This window comes from Dicentrarchus labrax, unplaced genomic scaffold (genome assembly GCF_905237075.1).
Source record: "Dicentrarchus labrax unplaced genomic scaffold, dlabrax2021, whole genome shotgun sequence".
Taxonomy (NCBI): Eukaryota; Metazoa; Chordata; class Actinopteri; family Moronidae; genus Dicentrarchus; species Dicentrarchus labrax.
The window spans coordinates 2,274,618-2,294,777 of NW_026136719.1; the positions used below are offsets into that span (position 1 = coordinate 2,274,618).

A 20,160-nucleotide genomic window follows, 5' to 3' on the forward strand; every position below is an offset into this window, starting at 1 on the left:
AAGGTTTAAAAAAAGACTGAGGCTGAAAATAAAAACCCTGTAACCACACTGGAGGTTTGGTCTGTTAGGATCCAAACAGAAACAGGCCTCGGGCAGCAGGCAGATCTCAGATAAGTCTGGACAACACAACAACACTTGGACTGAATACACCTGCTGGTCTCGAGCCAATCACAAACCAGAAGCAGCAGACGTTTCAGATTTCAAGAGGCTGGTGTCGGGTCTGTGTGCCAGCCATAATTACACCACTGTGGAGGTTTTATTTATACAGATCACTGATCAGAAATGAGTTCACAGTGTGCACAGGCGACTCTTTTAACAAGAAAAGACAGGAGCAACAGAGGAGGGACTGACGGAAGGAAAATCACAGTATGAACAATCAGGATGATGAAATTATAGATACGACAAATACAAACAACAGGAAATACATTTCCTAATCAATTCCTGATATCACTCTTCATCATCTTCCTCCTCAGAGGTTCAGTCATAATCAGACTGCTGCAGGTCCACACACACAGACAACAGCAGCAACCATCGGCTCCTCATGAGCTGTTGGATCTGTTCTATGGAAGCCCACATTGGCCAAAACACAGGAATAAAAAGTTCCTGCTGCACCTAAAATCACAGATACTTAAAACTTCCATATGTCAGACTGTGAATGATGTTCTGTTTCTATAATAATCAGTGTGTGTGTGTGTGTGTGTGTGTGTGTGTGTGTTTGTGTGAATCAGTGTGTGTGTATCAGTGTGTGTGAGCAGAGAGTGAACAGGTTGTAGTGGAGCTTTGTCCCTCTGCTGTCTGTGGACTGATCTCTATGTGTCTCTATGTAGGATGAGGGTCAAAGGTTGTGACCTTTATGCTCCCGAGTGCCAACAGTGGGCAACACAGAGTCCAACACAGAGTCCACAACACAGAGTCCAACACAGAGAGTCCAACACAGAGTCCACAACACAGAGTCCACAACACAGAGTCCACAACACAGAGTCAACAACACAGAGTCAACAACACAGAGTCCAACACAGAGTCCACAACACAGAGTCCAACACAGAGTCCAACACAGAGTCAGTCTGAGCAGCCATTGGTGGCGCCGTTAGCCTGAAACCACCACAAAAGATCCTTCAGATGAAACAATGTGAGAAGGAAACATCCTGAACGTGTTGACTAATACAAAAAACCAACAGCTGATGCAGAAATGGAGCTCCAGCTCATCTACAGACGTGTTAGTGAGTGAGTCAGAGAGAGGAAATCCTCCCAGCTGACGAACACGTCACTGTGGTCAGAGAAAGCGTCTCCTGACTGAGAGTTTCCCCTGACTCATCAGAGCTGCAGGAGGAGGATAATTACCGAGGATGGAGTGGACCCGGACAGAGAGCTGAGTCCTCAGGATCAGGATGGGCTTCTTCCCTTTTCTGTGGAAACAGAAACATTTATTCCTCCACAGAGAAACAACCAGCACACACACTGGGAACCAGTGGCACATATCAGATACTTATTATAGTATTTCTGTTTAATGCTCCACTACAGCTTTTACTGCGTTTATCTGCAGCTCAAACATACAATATGTAATGTATCAGTATCAGTATAATATCATTATATGTGTATTATTATAGATTACAAATCCATGTGTTGGTCTGATTATTACTGTGGTTCCAATCTCCAGCTTCAGTTTGTGCAGTAGAGAGAGAACCGATGAAAGAGTGAGACTCTTTGTTTCTCTCTCTGTGTGTTCGACCTGCTGACATCCTTAAAGTTCAAACAGCTCCTGAACGATGGAAACTGATCTCCAAACTGTTTATGAAAAGGATATTTATGCATATGTTTTAAAATCTAAATACAGTCTGAAATATAATATCTGGAGGCAAGAATCGTAATAATGTGCTAAAATGAACTTTATAATGTTATTATTAATGTGGATAATATTTCCATTTCATTATTAGAAACAGGAATGTTTCAGTCTGACTGGGGACGGTTTAACTGCAGCCTTCAGAGGCCTTCAGTGTTCCTCACATCTGATCTCTAGACTCAACGTCTACATGTTATCTGCTGCTCACTGATCCAAGAACAGTTTTCCATATTAACATACACAGGCAGCCTGTGGCCTGCTGGGACCAGAGTATGGAAAGAACGACAGCATGGAGGTATGGAAAGAATGAGAGAGAGACAGACTGAGAGAGAGACTAAGAGAGAGGGAGAGAGAGAGAGAGACAGACAGACAGACTGAGACAGAGACAGAGAGAGAGAGAGAGAGAGAGAGACAGACAGACAGACAGACAGACAGACAGACAGACAGAGAGAGAGAGAGAGAGAGAGAGAGAGAGAGAGAGAGAGAGAGAGAGAGAGAGAGAGAGAGACAGACAGACAGACTGAGACAGAGAGAGAGTGAGAGAGAGAGACAGACAGACTGAGACAGAGAGAGAGAGAGAGAGACAGACAGACAGACTGAGACAGAGAGAGAGAGAGACAGACAGACAGACTGAGACATAGAGAGAGTGAGAGAGAGACAGACAGACAGACTGAGACATAGAGAGAGTGAGAGAGAGAGACAGACAGACTGAGACAGAGAGAGAGAGAGAGAGTGAGAGAGAGACAGAGAGAGTGAGAGTGGCAGTAAAGTGGCCTAAAGGTGTCCAGCAGGTCGTCGGTTCGATGCCCGGAACCAGCAGGATAAATCTGGGTGGGGAGAGTGACCCTTACAACCACTGACGTGCCCTTGAGCAAAGCCTTTAGGCCCAACCGCTCCAGATCAGACTGGATCAATGTGATCCTGTAAAAGAGAGGCTTCCTCTGACTGGGATCGGACTGGAGGGTAAACAACTTCAATCCGTTAAGATAAGATATACCTTAAATGTCATTAATGCAGTCAATCAGAATCATATTGATTATTGGAGCTGAGGACGCTCTGGTTGAAGTCCACCACGTACACAGAGGATCAATATCAATGTAATCAATAAAGTCTGCTTACGTCACGTCTTCATAGAAACTCTCCAGTTCGTCTCTCTGCTCCGCCAGGGACGAGTCCAGGTCCAGATAGTTTCCACTGGGGGACAACTGAAGGGTGCACTCCTCCAACTGACAGACAGATACAGACACAGATACAGACAGACACGGACAGACAAGTTAACATGTACGTTCTTACATGAATTTATGTGTAGCAGAAAGACACAGAGAGTGAGACAGTGAGAGTGAGACAGTAGAAGTGAGACAGTGAGATCAGCTGTTGTCGGAGGGTCAGACCGGTCCTGGAGCAGCGACTGTAATGATATTAAAAGCTACAGAACCTGTTTGACTGATGATTTATTGATGATATTTATACAGAAACACAGAGCCAGGAACACATCTTCATCTCTGCTGACACATAACAATCATCATCATCATCAGACTCTCTGGATATTTCATATTGATCAATATCAGTAACAGGAACTGTGGATCAATGAAGTGGAGCAGAAGCAATCAAACACACCCACAGTGACCCACAGTGTTTGTGTGGCCAACAGGTGTGGCTGCATTCATACAGGTGAGACTGCAGTTAGTCACTGATACAGGTCTCAGGATCCTGTGAGATCTCCTCCCAGCTGCAGACCTCTTTATGGATCTGGACTGTTGGGAGGTTTTGGAGATGTCTGCCTTCTCTCCAGGATCATTTCATTGTTACAACAGGACATAAAACAGTAAAAATGTTCCATTAAAAACATTTGTGTAAATCCTCATTTTCTGCCCTCAGTAACTGGTAGAGTCCCTCAGGGAAGCGTCCTGGGTCCTCTGAAATTCCTGTGAATTCTTCAGATCTTCATAAATGACCCGGTTACTAAATAATCCACAGACTTTGTTGTGAGCAGTTTCACATAGGATCTATTTTCTTTCTACGTATCACCGCGCAGGAGGACTGGTGACGGTGCAGGATGTAAACATTAAGGCCGAGCGCCATCTGATTGTTCTGATAATCCAATCAGGAGATTCATGAGAGGAGTCTCAGCTGGAAACAACATGTTAAACTGTTTCTAATATTTATGAAGATCAGGAATTCAGAGGACCCAGGATGATTCCCTGAGGGACTCCACAAGTTACTGAGCATAGAAAATGAGGATTTACAGAAATAATGATTAAATCTAGAAATGATATTGGAGAGAAGGCAGAAATCTCTACAGCTGATGTCTTGAAAACTCACAACCAAAACTATCTACAGAACTACAGGTAGCAGGAACAATATGGAGTTCTAAATTTGGGGTGAACTGGCCCTTTAATGTTCCAATACTTTGGTCTTTGACCTGCAGCGCTAATGACATTAGCATCAGCCTCAGCTGGACTTTGCGTTTACTGTTAATTAGCTAATGTTAGCATGATGACCACTATACCTTCTAAAAATCAGCATGTTAGCAATGTGTGCGAACGTGTTAGCCTGCTGATGTTAGCATTTAGCTCAGCCTCACAGAGCTTGAGCAATGCATGAGGAGATTGTTCATTATCGATTAATCTGATGCTAATTTTCTGGATGAATGGTGAAGAACTGAGGTTAAAGTGGACTGCAGCTCTCGTTCTCGCTCTGAGACACTGGTTCTCTCGTTATTTGACCTCTGGAACATGTCATGCAGCAGATGTGACGGCAGTTTGTGAGATACATTTTTTGCTGTTTTGCTGCGCGTGCTGAGATCAGAATGCTTCCTGACTATTTATAGCCTGGCAGGCTGAGCGTCCATGAGTCACGGTCAGGTATGAAGCTGGAGTCGAGGGCAGAAAACAATCAGGTCTGATGCTGAACACGCTCCAGAGTCTCTGAACCAGCAGAACCACATTCTTCTACAACAACAGCAACACAGACTGCAAATCCTCATCCACCTCCAACACATACCACACATAACATTAGCATGCTAACACGCTCACACGCTGATGTTTCACAGGTATAATGTTTAGCATTAGCATTCGTGACTGTGACACAGATATATGGCACTGACGTTATATGTTCTGATGATGTTACATTATCTGATATTTGCTGTGTAAGAGCTGTAAGAAAATACTGAAACATACATTGTGAAACACACTCACAGGTCGATACTGGGGTCGCCATCGGATTCACTCACCAGTTATTTAAGCACATGAGATTAAAGACACATTATGACTGAAAAAGATCCCTTGTTACACAAAAATCGACTAAATATATTTTCTCTTATATTTTATTTATCAAATTATAAAATCTTTAAGTCTTTGAGCCTTGATACCACGATTCATCTGTCACATGATTTATGTTTACAGTGAATACTCTGTGGTAACATATCACACTGCAGCATTATGTCCTGGGTGTGTATGTACATAAATCATTCGTTTTATTTTCATGTTACTGTATGAATTTGATTCTGGTTGTGTGTGTGTAGCATGAAGGAACTTTTATACAACCTTGTGATGTGTGACATTGGTGTAAAGTGGTTTATTAATCTTAATCTCTCAGCAGCATCCACTGGAACTGGATAATAATGTTTCTGTTAAATTATTGAACATGTTAAAGAATAATTAACTGGAATATTGTTATCAACATGTTGTTGTTCAAGTTGTTTAAGAAAGCAGACCACATAGAAAACGTCTATTTTCATTCCAGCTCATAAATTCACTATATTGGCAATTGGTAATCAATATCGGCCCAATCAGCTGTATTCAAGGTTCAGACTGTGGCAGTAGAGCACAGAGGATGATTACACTGCATTTCTTTTGATGGAGTTATGTTAGCAGTCCCCCCCTACTTCTAGTGTTTGTGCTAAGCTAGGCTAACCATATGTGTGTATTGGACCAGAGACAATGAGTGGAAGAAACAGAAAGTCATCGGCAGGCAGTTTTTCTGCAGCCGCTGCCTTTATGTGCGGAAGGAAAAGCCTGTTCAGTTCTTATCAAGGCTGTGCTGTTAGTATTACATCCGTCCATCCATCCGTCCAGCTTATCTCCTGTTTACAGGGTCCACCCTGTCCCTCCACAACCAGGGAGGAGGGAGAAAACCAGCTCAGAAACCCAGAGGATCCAAATAATGCTCACGTTGGAGAGTCTCTGTATCACCTTGGTGGATCTCGGCCTGCAGGTCGAGCCCTGCGGCATGATGGGAACAATTAATGGGTTGGTGGAGGAATGTAATCTAGCGCCGCTCTCCGGTCTTTATCTGATCCTGGAGATTCCAGCGGGGTCCGAACGTCTCGCAGCAGCGTGGACTGCATTCCTTACACACGGAGTTCGTAAAGAATAAAGTGAATAATAAAAGTGTTCCAGTGTTATAATTATTATTATTATTATTATTATAATGAGAACGTTTCATAAGAGGAAACATCAGACTGCTGAGTAATGTTTCGGACTTTATCTCAGTGTGAACTTCAGCCTCTGACAGATAACTGAGGAATGAACTCTGAAATGACTTCACGCTGAGAGAACCTGAGAGCACTAAAGCTGCGTTCACTTCCTCTTTGGAAAACAGGACAAAAGTAGGACGAATCCCGTTGATGTGCAGGAAGCAGCGGCGTTACTCAGAGAGCTGGAACCAGACAGCCGTGGTTCCTTCAGAGACCAGCAGAGACAGAGCTTATGGATCTTTAACTGTGAACTCAGTGATTATTGATCAGAGATGAGTTTAATATTAATATTTTATACAATTCTCTATCTGGATTTTTATCATTTTAACAATATATATCGCTGCCATCTCCCTCCTTTCGGAGCCAGAGTCCGCGCCGTAGTGATCGGGGTCAGTCAGCCACCAGGGGGCGATAGAGAGGGTCTGCATTCCTGTCGTCCATCTTTATGAGGATGTATTATTATTTATGGCTCGCAGCTGATCTACAACCATGAAACTGGGTCCAATAACAGGAAATGATGCGTGAACATGAGCCCAATCGGCCAGATGGTGGTGCTGTAACAACGCTCTCGGACCACTAAAGTCCGCTAACTGGATTTCCCACATTTCTGCTGTCTCGTCCTGAATCGTCGGTCCAACTGCTACCAGATCGTCTGTGGATCATCGGACGAAGCTGATCAATAGTTGCATAAAACATATTGATAACTTATTATGTTTTTAAGATATCGGCCAATGAGCTTCAGAGGGGGCGTGCCTCAGCACATAAACAAGTCAACAACCCTTGGTCATCACAGAACTGGGCCCGGTATAGATTATAGATCAGATTATAGATCAGATTATAGATCAGACGCTTGAGAAAACTTCATACCAGACTCCCTTTAAAAATGAGCCATTGTTAATGTGGAACAATTCACTATTAAGCACGTGACTGATCCATCAATTTAAGCCTTCTGGTCAATTCAGCAACAAGCATCACCCCAGGGGGGCAATAACTGCTCACATGAACTTTGATTACCTCTGACAGAAATAACTGCTGATGGGTTACAGCTCTCCCACATTGAGGTTGAGCCTTTAAATCTTTATTTAAATGGACAAACTGCCACAGAAACATTAATTCACATGATTTTTAAAGGGAGTTTGGTGTGTGAGCATAAACTTCAGGGATGTCTCACACCTGTGGCTTTAATAACTGTACTGCTTATTTCTCCACAGGTGTCAAACATCCATCAGCAGCACCAGCAATCAATCACATTACTGATTGATTATCGATTGTGTGATTGGCAGCCGACCCACCTTCAGAGGCGCCTCCAGCAGCTTGTGTATCCCGGCGATCTGCTCGCTGAGCGGCAGGTTGTCCTCCACACTCACCGTCGGAGGTCTCCGAGGTTCGGGAAAGTTAGTGCAGATAAACGGATCCGAGTCCTCCAGGTACTGGACCCGGCACACGATAGAGGCCATGGCCGAGAGACCGAGACCCGACTGCGGCTAGAGGAGCGTGAGGGACTCGGTACAGATGGGTCCGGCACTGCAGGAGCCGTTTAAATGAAGAAAACCCGGTCCTCGCTGCGCTGCCACCGGACAGGTGAAGCTCCCGCAGAGACACACAGCTACATCCGGTGGCACCTTTCAAAATAAATGCAATGAATTTGTGACAAAATACTCTTCTAATAAAGACTCAGTCAGTTGTATGGAAGCTCATTTGTGCCAATAAAAGGATTCTGTAAATCAATATAATGAGAAACTTCATCATATATTTATGTTTGTTTGATTGTTAGTTTTGTAGAATCTGATCAGATTGTGTATTAATAATAATAATGTAATAATCTGCCAGCCTGAATTTACATTAATGCTCATCCTTTGGATTGTAAATATCATTAACACTTCCTGTCCAGCTCTCCACTCATTTTAAATTATGGTCTTTTATATTCGTCTAGGTCGTCTCTGTTTTATCTTTATTGATATTTTTCTATGTATGAATTCTGGTTCTGATGTTTGTCTGCTTGTGTTCCTCACTGTGAGCCTGAAGGAGAACTGAGTGTTGGATCTTTAATGAGATTAGATTATGTTACAGTTACAGATTCAGTAGTGATATGACATATATACATATACATAAAAATAAAAATATATAGAGACATATATATAACATCCGTCCTCCCATCACCCCGACAGCACAGTGACTTTATTAAACAGAAAATATACATTTTATATACACACAATATATATATATACACAAGCTCACACTCATTATCCACAGTGAACAGCTGATCACAGAGTCTCTTTAAATCTCACCTTTACTGAACCAGTTCAGCTGAGACCTGGTTCTCTTTCACACTGAGGACCTGGAGCAGCAACCATCTGCTGGGCACAGAGGATTAAATGGTGTGCTTTCATTTTGAAGGAAGTATGACCTAACGTCCGGTTGGTGAAAGAGGACTTGATGGCGGACGGCCTACTAGTGTCGTCATGGCAGTAGAGCATGGAAATACATTGAGCAGCAGTATGACGTAATGAACAGCTGTATGGAAACAGAGTGAGACTGCTTGTTGTAGGACAGCGTCCTCTGGTGGCTCAGAGACTGCACTACAGTAGGACCTCTACTGTCCCCCTAATGTCCTCTAATGTCCTCTACTGTCCCCCTAATGTCCTCTACTGTTCCCCTAATGTCCCCTAATGTCCCCTAAGGTCCCCTAATGTCCTCTTCTGTCCCCTAATGTCCTCTACTGTCCCCCTAATGTCCCCTAATGTCCTCTAATGTCCTCTAATGTCCCCCTAATGTCCCCTAATGTCCTCTAATGTCCCCCTAATGTCCTCTACTGTTCCCCTAATGTCCTCTAATGTCCTCTACCATCCCCTAATGTCCTCTGCTGTCCTCTACTGTTCCCCTAATGTCCTCTACTGTCCCCTAATGTCCTCTAATGTCCTCTACTGTCCCCCCTAATGTCCTCTACTGTTCCCCTAATGTCCTCTACTGTCCCCCTAATGTCCTCTACTGTCCCCTTAATGTCCTCTAATGTCCTCTACCGTCCCCTAATGTCCTCTGCTGTCCTCTACTGTTCCCCTAATGTTGCCTAATGTCCTCTACTGTTCCCCTAATGTCCTCTAATGTCCTCTACTGTCCCCTAAGGTCCCCTAATGTCCTCTACTGGGCCCTTAATGTCCTCTACTGTTCCCCTTCTGTCCCCTAATGCCCTCTACTGTCCTCTACTGTTCCCCTAATGTCATCTAATGTCCTCTACTGTCCCCTAAGGTCCCCTAATGTCCTCTTCTGTCCCCTAATGTCCTCTACTGTCCCCTAATGTCCTCTACTGTGCCCTTAATGTCCTCTACTGCCCTCTACTGTCCCCTAATGTCCTCTGCTGTCCTCTACTGTTTCCCTAATGTCCTCTAATGTCCTCTACTGTCCCCTAAGGTCCCCTAATGTCCTCTACTGTCCCCCTAATGTCCTCTACTGGGCCCTTAATGTCCCCTAATGTCCTCTACTGTTCCCCTAATGTCCTCTAATGTCCTCTACCATCCCCTAATGTCCTCTGCTGTCCTCCACTGTTCCCCTAATGTCCCCTAATGTTGCCTAATGTCCTCTACTGTCCCCCTAATGTCCTCTACTGTCCCCTTAATGTCCTCTAATGTCCTCTACCGTCCCCTAATGTCCTCTGCTGTCCTCTACTGTTCCCCTAATGTTGCCTAATGTCCTCTACTGTTCCCCTAATGTCCCCTAAGGTCCTCTTTTGTCCCCTAAGGTCCCCTAATGTCCTCTACTGGGCCCTTAATGTCCTCTACTGTTCCCCTTCTGTCCCCTAATGCCCTCTACTGTCCTCTACTGTTCCCCTAATGTCATCTAATGTCCTCTACTGTCCCCTAAGGTCCCCTAATGTCCTCTTCTGTCCCCTAATGTCCTCTACTGTCCCCTAAGGTCCCCTAATGTCCTCTACTGTGCCCTTAATGTCCTCTACTGTCCTCTACTGTCCCCTAATGTCCTCTGCTGTCCTCTACTGTTTCCCTAATGTCCTCTAATGTCCTCTACTGTCCCCTAAGGTCCCCTAATGTCCTCTACTGTCCCCCTAATGTCCTCTACTGTCCCCTTAATGTCCTCTACTGTCCCATAATGTCCTCTACTGTTGCCCTAATGTCACTACTATTAGTGTAGTTGTTGCTGTGCACCTCTGTCTGTCTGTCTGTCTGTCTGTCTGTCTGTCTGTCTGTCCGTCCGTCCATCTGCCTGTCTCTGTCTCCCTCTCTCTCCCACCCACCTAGAGTCGGGGTCTGTCCTAGGTTTCTTCCTCTTAAAAGGTAGTTTTTCCTTGCCGTTGTCTCCAAGGTCTTGCTCATGGTGGTACTGTTGGGTCTCTGTAAATAATGTTATAAAGAGTTCGGTCTAGACCTGCTCTATTTGAAAATTTCCTGAGATAACTTCTGTTAGGAATTGCCACGATGTCCCCACAAGCTTTTTTCTTCTCTATTTTGTTCGGTCTCATGAGGTCCTGAATGAAACAGACCCTTGTGGACGGATTACGAGACAATTGTCTTTGTCTCCATTTACATTAGTCAGCTGTTTCTGCTCATATGTGTGTGATATTTTGTTTTCATGTCAGTGTGAATGGCACAAATCGCATAGAACCTTTTCACGTCTGATCTGGTCCTCTTTCATACGTGGTCCTCTTCCATATCCGGTCCTCTTCCATGATGTGATGAAGGTCGGTGATGGAGGTCGGTGATGTGTTACAGACATTGTACATCAGAATCTGGATCAGTGGCTCCAACCTAAGGACAGAAAGAGTTTTGGATCATTTTATTTCTTCATAAAGAAGTTAAGTAATAAGAAGGTTCAGGATCCCATCAGCTCTTTATTATTATTATCTATATGTGGATCAAGTCACATTATTGATACACAAACTTTACTAATAGATAATGATGATGACTATGAGATACCAGCAGTACACTCACCATTTATATTTAATATTGATACAGCATGCAGATATCTGCACTCAGAATATGTTTGTCCTCATCAATATTAATTATGTGCTTCATTTACTCTCATTTATTTATTTATATTAATTCTCACTGCACAGGCTCTTTGTATCGGTGCAGTTCAGCCATCGTCCAGCAGGTAGAGCTGTTTCTCTACATTCGGAGTCTGACAGTTTACACTGTGATTGCGTAAGAAAGTGATGAAACAAGCTGAAACACACACACACACACACACACACACACACACACACACACACACACACACACACACACACACACACTCGTTTGTGTGTATGTGTGTGTGTGTGTGTGTGAGTAAAGGGAGTGCAGGTGAACTCTCAGTGTTTGTGGTAAAAGGAGAATAATCCAACCGGCTGCTGTTTCAGTGAATTATTAATTATAGATTATTTATAATGTCTTCCTCCCCTCTGATGGATCGATAGCAGCACAAACACTATAAACAGCCATCAGTGAAAATTACAAATGTTCAAAACCACCAATAAATTCATCAATAAATTCATCAATAAACTGACTCTTTGATAGTTTGTGTTCCAGTGGTTGGTTATTCTGAGCTTTTAAGTAACAGCTGCACTGAAAATAAAGCACTGACTTTTTATTGAACGCATTATGTGACCACTGACTGACTGACACTACTTAGGTACACTTAGGCCTTTCAAGCACTGGATTTGACCATGCACCTTAGGACACTAGCCCCATGCTCGTTATTTAGCTATTTATTCTACTTTATTCTATTAGTTCTTCTAAATTGACCTCCTCTTGTTGTTGTTATTATTATTATTATTATTATTATTATTATCAGTTTGTGGATACTGCTGGAAACTGTGAATTTCCCCTTGGGGATGAATAAAGTATCTATCTATCTATCTATCTATCTATCTATCTATCTATCTATCTATCTATCTATCTATCTATCTATCTATCTATCTATCTATCTATTACAGGATAATAATTATTATTGAAAGCAACATTGTGTTGATTTAAATTTTTTTTTAAATTTTACCTACCTAGGATTTGTGATGATGCTGTGAGCCACGGTTGCTATGGTTACTGCGTCTGACTCCAGAGTGTACGTTTGAGCTACTGGACCGTCACACGCAGCCAGTTCAACCACAGCATTCTGTACTGGGGAGGATGGGGTCCCAGAGGGGACAGAGAAGACCTCGTACATCACTGCATCCACCTGTCTCCTGTCAGGAAGGAAGGAAGGACATAACAAAGGAAATGGGGAGGTAAGGATAAAGATGGTAATGTTAGGAAATAAGGAGGTAAAGAAGGAAAGAGGGTGTGAGGGAAGGACAGAAGGAGGTAGGGGAGGAAGTGAAAAGGCAAGGAGGGAAACGACTGGGGTAAGGAAGGAAAGAAGGACGAAGGAAAGGGAAGAAAGAAAAGAAAAGAAAAAGAGGAATTGAGGAAGGAGGGTTAAAGAAGGTAGGAAAGGACAGAAGGAGATAACAAAGGAAGGGTGGAGGTTATAAAGGAGGTAAGGAAGGTAGGAGTAGGAAGTATTTAGCTTTTATTTTCTGCTTCACAGCGGACTCCGCTGCAGTGACTCTTGGTATCCCATCATGCCTCTATGTGGTGTGACAGAGGTCAAAGGTCAAACCGGTGGATATTCATACCTGTATTTCCTCTCTGTGCTTAGCTGACATCACTTCCTGTTTCCTGGTCCCTCTGCAGTCGTCAATGTGACCTTCGCTCCACATTGAACGCTTTCGTGGCCCTCGTCTTATCACCCTGAACCACTGTCTGATCTCTGGGCCGCCGTCCAGGTGTGTCAGCAGAGCGTGTTCCGCTCACCTGTTCACCGTCTGACATCATCACTGTTGTTTCTGGTAGCGGACCAGAGTGTCCTTAAATGCCCCACGCAGGGAGGTTTTAAAATGGCTCCTGATAGCAGCTGATTCAATCAATAATCAATAATCAGAAGCTGTCATACACTGACTGTTTACCATCCACTGTTTAGATCTTGGTGCTTTTTAACTCTAGATTTGAACCAGATGAAGGATTTTAGTCATCAGACGTCTGGATCTTAAGTTATCAGAGAAACAAGCTGAGCTAACGTTAGCAGCAGCTCGGCTCGCAGCCCCTCCGGGACGTCCTTTGTCTGTCCAACAGCGTGGGAGAAGCAGTGATTGTTAAGGTGGAACTGCTTTATTCAGTGTGTTTAAGGTGGAACTGCTTTATTCAGTGTGTTTAGTGGTTTTAATCAGCGGGTCTGTTTGTGTTGGAGAGGAGGAGACCTCTGTGGATCATTGGGCTCCCGGTAGAAACCTCCTGAACCATGAACACTGAAGGAATCCTAACCGGGAGAAGCTGACTGCAATGACGGTAATGGAGGTGAAGACAACAACTCCCATTTCTTATTGATTGGATGCGTTTAATATTCCTGATTTGATGTGTAAAAGCAGATGAACAGTAGGTCTCAAGCTCTGTTTGTTTACATCTAGATGTTGTAGTCCTCATCACCATGGTAACCTTAGTTTGTAAAGGATACTGAGAACATACATGATAAAAATAAAAAAGATAAAATATGAAGACAGTCTGACAGGAAGAGTTCCTCTCAGTGACCTGCAGGGGGCGACATCCATCCACTGACAGTGATCTGACTGCAGGTACAGTCAGCTGATCAATAATCAGTCCAATCCTAAAGATTACTTTCTGTCTTTAATTTTCCTGGTTTGTTTGTTTTGTTGTTAGATTTTGGGAACTAATGACGAGTGAACAGCGTCTCCCTTTCCTTAACTAGACACTTTATTTTACATTTCAGCCATTATTCACCCCACATATAAACTCACTTTAACAGGGTTCTAAGGGTTCACTACGTGGTTCTGATCATGCCTTCAGATGTGCCAGTGGTATCAGCGGTCAGTTAGGTGGTTCTAGTGTTCCTTTGGAGGCTCTACGGGTCATTGAGATGGTTCTAGGGACATTCTAGCAGTCTCAGAGAAGGTTCTGTGGGTCTGAACGTGTTCCATTAGGAAATTCTGGGTCATTTAAGAGGGTCAAGAGGTCCATTAGACTCCATTATTGTGTTTCTTTAGGAGGCTTTAGAAGCCATTAAGGAATCAACATAAGTGTTACAAGGTTCTAGTGATCACTGGGGAGGTTCTGGAGGTCTTCTTTGAGATTAACATGGTCCACTGATAAGGTTAGAGAGGTTTTTAGGTGGTTCTTTTGGAATTTTGGTGTTTTTCTGGTGATCCTCTAGTGTTCCTTTGGATGGCTGCCTGTATGCGCTGGTATGCCTCCACCCCCCTTTCCCACCTCCCCCGTTGCAAGTTGTTTTGAGTTTTTATGTTGTAAAGTGTGCTCATATGTGCTTATGTTGCTGAGGTTTTTTTTCCCAGTCCCACACTGTACTCCCCTACAGGAGCAGAGTCTGGGAGCTGCTTTTTTTTCTCCTTCCCTCTCCTCTTGTCCCCCCCCCCCCCACACAAGTAATTTCCCCACGGGGATTATTAAAGTATTTCTGATTCTGATTCTGATTAAAGGGTGGAATTTCTAGAGGTCCCTTTCAGAGGATATGGTCGTTATTGAGGTTGTTTTGGAGGTCTGTTTGGAGGTTCTAATGAAGATTAAAAAGGTTAGGTCCTTTATGATCTTCTTTGGTCATTAAGGAAGTTCTAGGTGGTTCCAGTGGCCCTTGGGGAGATTATAGTTGTCCTTTCAGTGGTCGAACACTCAATGAGGAAAGATCTTTTAGGAGAGTTCCTCTACAAGAGGCTTGTGGTGGAACAACGCCATCAAAACACACTTTGCGAGTGCAGGGGTCAGAGGTCACAGCACTGAGACAAGAAGAACCAGGATGACGATGGTCAACAGATTGAGGACGAGCTGGCTCACAGTCACTGAGCAGAGAACCCACTTACAACTCATTAACCTCCAGCTTCCATCGTGCTGAGCCAGCAGTTTCAGCCAAATCACCCCTCGAGCAGAACATGACACATCAACTCGCCAGACGTTTCACAACCCGCTGTATTGGTTTCTGGAGACAAAAATACACACAGCGATCAGATAAACTGAAGCGAGCCCAGCGTCCTCAGGCTGGAGGGGGGAGAGAGAGCGTTATGCAAGCTCTGCTGATTTGAGAGGGGAGGACAAGACCAGTGATGGACAGCCTGCAAACCCACGACCATCACCTCCTCAGCCTCCCTCCACCCACAGAGGCCCTGAGTACTGAGGGGGGACCGTATGGACATTACAGCAGCTCAGTCACCATCGCTGCATCATGTACACGGCAAATTCATTCACAGTTAAAGCATCTAAACCTTCCACCTCTCGCTCTGCTGCCTCGTATCAGGACGCAGCCGTCACTCCGCTCAATCCCTCCAAACCCATAAGTTTTAACGGCAGCAGAAGGAGTCGGTTGTAACAGCCAATAGGAAAGTCCCCTAACCCTAACCACAGAGCTGTCACTTCATGAGACAATGACAGGTGAGTCGTCCTGCTGATGGAGACATCAGATCAGAAAATGCATCCGTGTGTTTGTTGTTTATTTATCACATCAGAGTCCTGAGTCGTGTGTGTGCATGTAGTTGTGTATTACTCGTGTTGTGGGGACATAACTCTGTTTACGCAGTCACATTGTGAGGATTCGCCTTCCTCTTCCCCATAACGTAGATCGTTCACTTTTAGCTCCAGTGTGTAACATCTGGTCGTTCCTGTCACCTGGAACTAAGGAACATGTGGTTTTTGTGTTCTTTTGTGTGTTTTTGGTGCGTTGAGCTGGACGGACTCAGAGAGAATGACCTGTCAATCACAAGGTAGCCCTGCCCCCCAGCATACCCTGCTTTAAACTGTTTACTAAGCTCATAAATCAACTTCTCCATAAGACTCAATACTATCTGACTATATTTGGGGACAGATTTGAGACCGGTTAATCGGGGACAGCTTGTCCAACTGGGGACTAAAGCAATAAGGAAAAAGTTTATTTTTGGGTCAAAGGTTAAGGTGAGGGATAGTCTCCAGGAAATGAATGTGAGTGTGTGTGTTGGAATTTCCAGCGTCTCTGTGATTGACAGGTCCTTTTGAAGGAGGCGTCTGTGCTGCTGTTGAACTGTAAAGAGTTTTCCACTCTGACGTTGTGGAGCGTTCACACCTCTGTGCCTGTAATCAGATCCAGTCCATCCTGAGCCAAAAACAAAAAACAACCAGCAGGTAGAAACACTCTCAGTCACGATGAGTGTGAACCTGCAGCTGGTCTGAGGCCAGGTATGCTCTGGCTGCAGGATTAAAACAACAGCCAGTGACAGAAAGCAGGGTTGATTTCATGGCTCTTTGCTGGCTGTAAATCTCTCCATCAATGGAACCATTATTGATAAAACACAAACCAGTACAGGCTGGAAAAGTCTCACACAGGTGAGTCTGCGTCACCCTGCAGGTGCACTGTGTTGTTTTAAAGGCCTGATGATAAACATGTAACAGTAATAAATCATTAGCACATTAATTTAGAGACATTCTATAATTACTACAAACAGCCCCAGGTAGGGGAAGTGTCCCCGATGAGCCAGTGCTTCCTCCTCAGAGAGCCAAGTTGTTACAGGGTAGTTTACCAGGTGTGACCCTCTCAGTACATCCTCTATCGAAGCCTCCAGTTGGGCTTTATGGTCGTCTCCATGTTGGTGTTTAGCAGCCAGCAGAGGTCACGTACAGCGAGTTGAGCTGCTCTTGGTTTGGAAACAATGGCGGCTCTCCTGCTCACACAGGATCTGGTATTCCAGATAAACAGTAAAATGTGTTTGTGAACAGATCTGAGGAGAGAAATAGTCAACAACAGAATCTGGATCCATATCTGATCAGCACTGTTTGACAGTTTGATCTGAGTTTGTTTGAGCTGGACGGACTCACTGAGAATGAGCTGTCAATCACAAGGTAGCCCCGCCCTAAAGCATACCCTGCTTTATGGTCAATTTTACTCTCAATGGGACCATCAGTTACCTCGCCTTATGGAAACTGACTCACTGCCGGAGGCTCTCGTGGACATTAGAGGAACTGCAGGTTTAGCATGGAAGCTAAATCGTTAGCTGTGGTTATCCAGCAGATGTTAGCTCCTGTCAGGATTCAGCTCAAATCCTCTTCCAGGTATGTTTGTAGTTTACCTTCATGGTTAGTTTCACCCGTCAGCTACCTGCTGAACTGAATGACAGCCAATCAGAGCAGAGTATGAAGAGCAGATTAAACCAGAGTGAGGCCCACTCTGACCGGCTGGAACGCCGTGCTGATCAGAGGTGTTGATGGTCAACAGGCCGTTCTCACACTGTGAGGTCAGAGCTGGACACCGCCTGAAAACGATTCTTGTTTGCCGCCAGTTAACCTGAGGATAGGGAGGGGTGAGGAGTGATGTGTTAGGGAGACGTTCATTAGATCTCTGTTACATCATGAGAACTGCAGGTTACAAGCAGCAATTGCCTCTGGCTGCGCTATGATCTTCTTCTATTTTTACTTTTTCACATCTCAAGCATGAACAACCCCCCCCCCAGCGCCCTCCTCTCATCACCCCCTCCTCCCCCTTCACCCCCGAGTGATAACTGCTGGCAGGGCTGGCTGTGTTTGTTTGAACCTGTCTGCAGCAGAGGACAATGAAGGCTTCCAGATTGAGGGTCCAGATCCAGAAAGCAGTAAAACCTGGATCCGGACCGGTACCAGTAAACCTGCTCCTCAGATCAGGACTGATGTGGATCCAGGTTTCTTGGATCAGGATCGAGGTCTGTGAATGAATCAGCCTTCAGGTCCTACAAAGCAGACTGATGGTAGTCAGTCAGTTTATATTGTTTACATTGTTTACATTGTTTACATGAACCTCAGAATCAGCTGTCTGTTGTCACTGTTGGTCCCCAGAAAGACAGTTTCCCCAAAAGAGTATAAATAAAATACTGCAGTATTAGAGTATTATTACAGTATTAAAGTCTTATTAGAGTATTAGAGTATTAGAGTATTATTAAGGGATATTGGGGGCGGCTATGGCTCAGAGGCAGAGCAGGTCGTTCCTTAATCGGAAGGTTGTGGGTTCGACCCCCAATGCCACATGTCGAAGTATCCTTGAGCAAGATACTGAACCCCAAATTGCTCCCGATGCTGTGCATCGGTGTGTGAGTGTGTATGAATGTTAGTTTCTGTTTGATGGACTTATTATAGTATTATTAGAGTATTAGAGTATTATTAAAGTGTTAGAGTATTAGAGTATTATTAAAGTATTAAGAGTATTATTACAGTATTAGAGTATTATTAAAGTGTTAGAGTATTAGAGTATTATTAAAGTATTAAGAGTATTATTAGAGTATTAGAGTATTATTAAAGTATTAAGAGTATTATTAGAGTATTAGAGTATTATTAAAGTGTTAGAGTATTATTAGAGTATTAGAGTATTATTAAAGTGTTAGAGTATTATTAGAGTATTAGAGTATTATTAAAGTGTTAGTGTATTAGAGTATTATTAAAGTATTAAGAGTATTATTAGAGTATTAGAGTATTATTAGAGTATTAGAGTATTATTAAAGTATCACAGTCGTGCTGTTGGTGGACGGGCTGTTGGTTTGTTGGCGCTTTGCTCCACGTACTGAACAACGCAGCAGGGATTTGAACCCTCGACCCTGGCAGCACGTGTTAATGTGAGTCTCCGTGGGTCACCACTCAGAGGGGGTCGCTCACTCCTCCCCCCTCCCCCCTCCTCACCCTCAGCCAATCAGAGAGCGGACCAACTGGGTGAAGGGTGGTGCTCGGCTCGCTGCTGTTGCTCAACCCGGCTGCTGGGCCAGGCTTCTTCCTCCGGCCGCCTCCTCAGAGCCGCTCGCTACACAGCCGCCTGATGTATGTGTGCTGATGGCGCCGCTCCATGCGCTCGCCGCCTCCATGCTCCCTGGAGGAGGAGTTTCAAAACCTGCTGATGCAACTGGTTACTGCAGCTCGTCAGTACTAACGGACACACAGAGATACAGTGATTAATGAAGAGCCACTGACTGAGAGTGGGTCAGGTATGCATGGCCAAAACATCGGTCCCCACAAGGTCATTGTGTTGGTACGTGTGTGTGCGTGCGGTGGGGGGGGGGAGCAGTTCTGCTTCAGCGGAGCAGTTAACAGTTATGTTTTTGTACAAGTGTTCACTCAACTCTGCTAACTGCTAATGTAGCTGCTGTTAGCAGCCATTAGCGTGCAGCGGCACCGAGGTGATTTATGGAGTTTCCTTTTGTTTTGTTTTTTAAGTATTTTTTTGGCCTTTTATTGCCTTTATTTGATAGAGACAGCTGAAGAATGACAGGAAAGGGGGGCAGAGAGAGAGAGGGGATGACACGCAGCAAAGGGCCGCAGGTCGGACTCCAACCTGGGCCGCTGCAACAACTCCGTACATGGGTCGCCAGCTCTACCGACTGAGCTAACCAGGCGCCCAGATTTATGGAGTTTCCAAAGGGACTTGTTGCTAAAAGAAGCTAATGGTGCGTTTGTTTTGTCCACCGAACTCATTCTGCGAGTCGGTTTCCTGAGTTACGAACCGGAAGTTGCAAATAGAACGCTCCCGAGGACGTATAAACGACTCGTTAAGTCGTTAAGTTACCTATAGGCATGTCGCTACAGTCTCATTATGTGTTAAATACGCCTCATTAGTTACTTTGTAGCTTGTGCAGCTGAAATTGGCTCAAGACGCTCCATGTTGTTATGACAACAGTGCCGAGTCTTGAGCAGAAAGCAGAGCAGTAGCCACGGTAACGGTAACGTTATTGTTAATCAGAACGGAGTATTCAGATATCAAACTGTGAGATATGATTGTGTAATATGTAATGAACGTGTGAAATCCGCGGTGGGTGAACTGTAAACCAGATAATCACTATAAACGTTACGGAACCTCCAAACTGCCTATTGAACCA

General features: G+C 44.3%; 1 protein-coding gene across 1 annotated transcript in view; it reads right to left on the minus strand.

The window, feature by feature from the left end:
• The window catches only part of fhod1 (formin homology 2 domain containing 1), a 46,499-nt gene extending 38,599 nt beyond the window's left edge, over positions 1 to 7,900 (minus strand). Inside the window, 3 exon segments of the mRNA XM_051379672.1 lie at positions 1,342 to 1,406; positions 2,960 to 3,066; positions 7,610 to 7,900. Of these exon segments, the coding sequence (XP_051235632.1) occupies positions 1,342 to 1,406; positions 2,960 to 3,066; positions 7,610 to 7,774 (337 nt within the window). The 5' untranslated portion in view covers positions 7,775 to 7,900.
• Between the last annotated feature and the right edge of the window lie 12,260 nt (positions 7,901 to 20,160).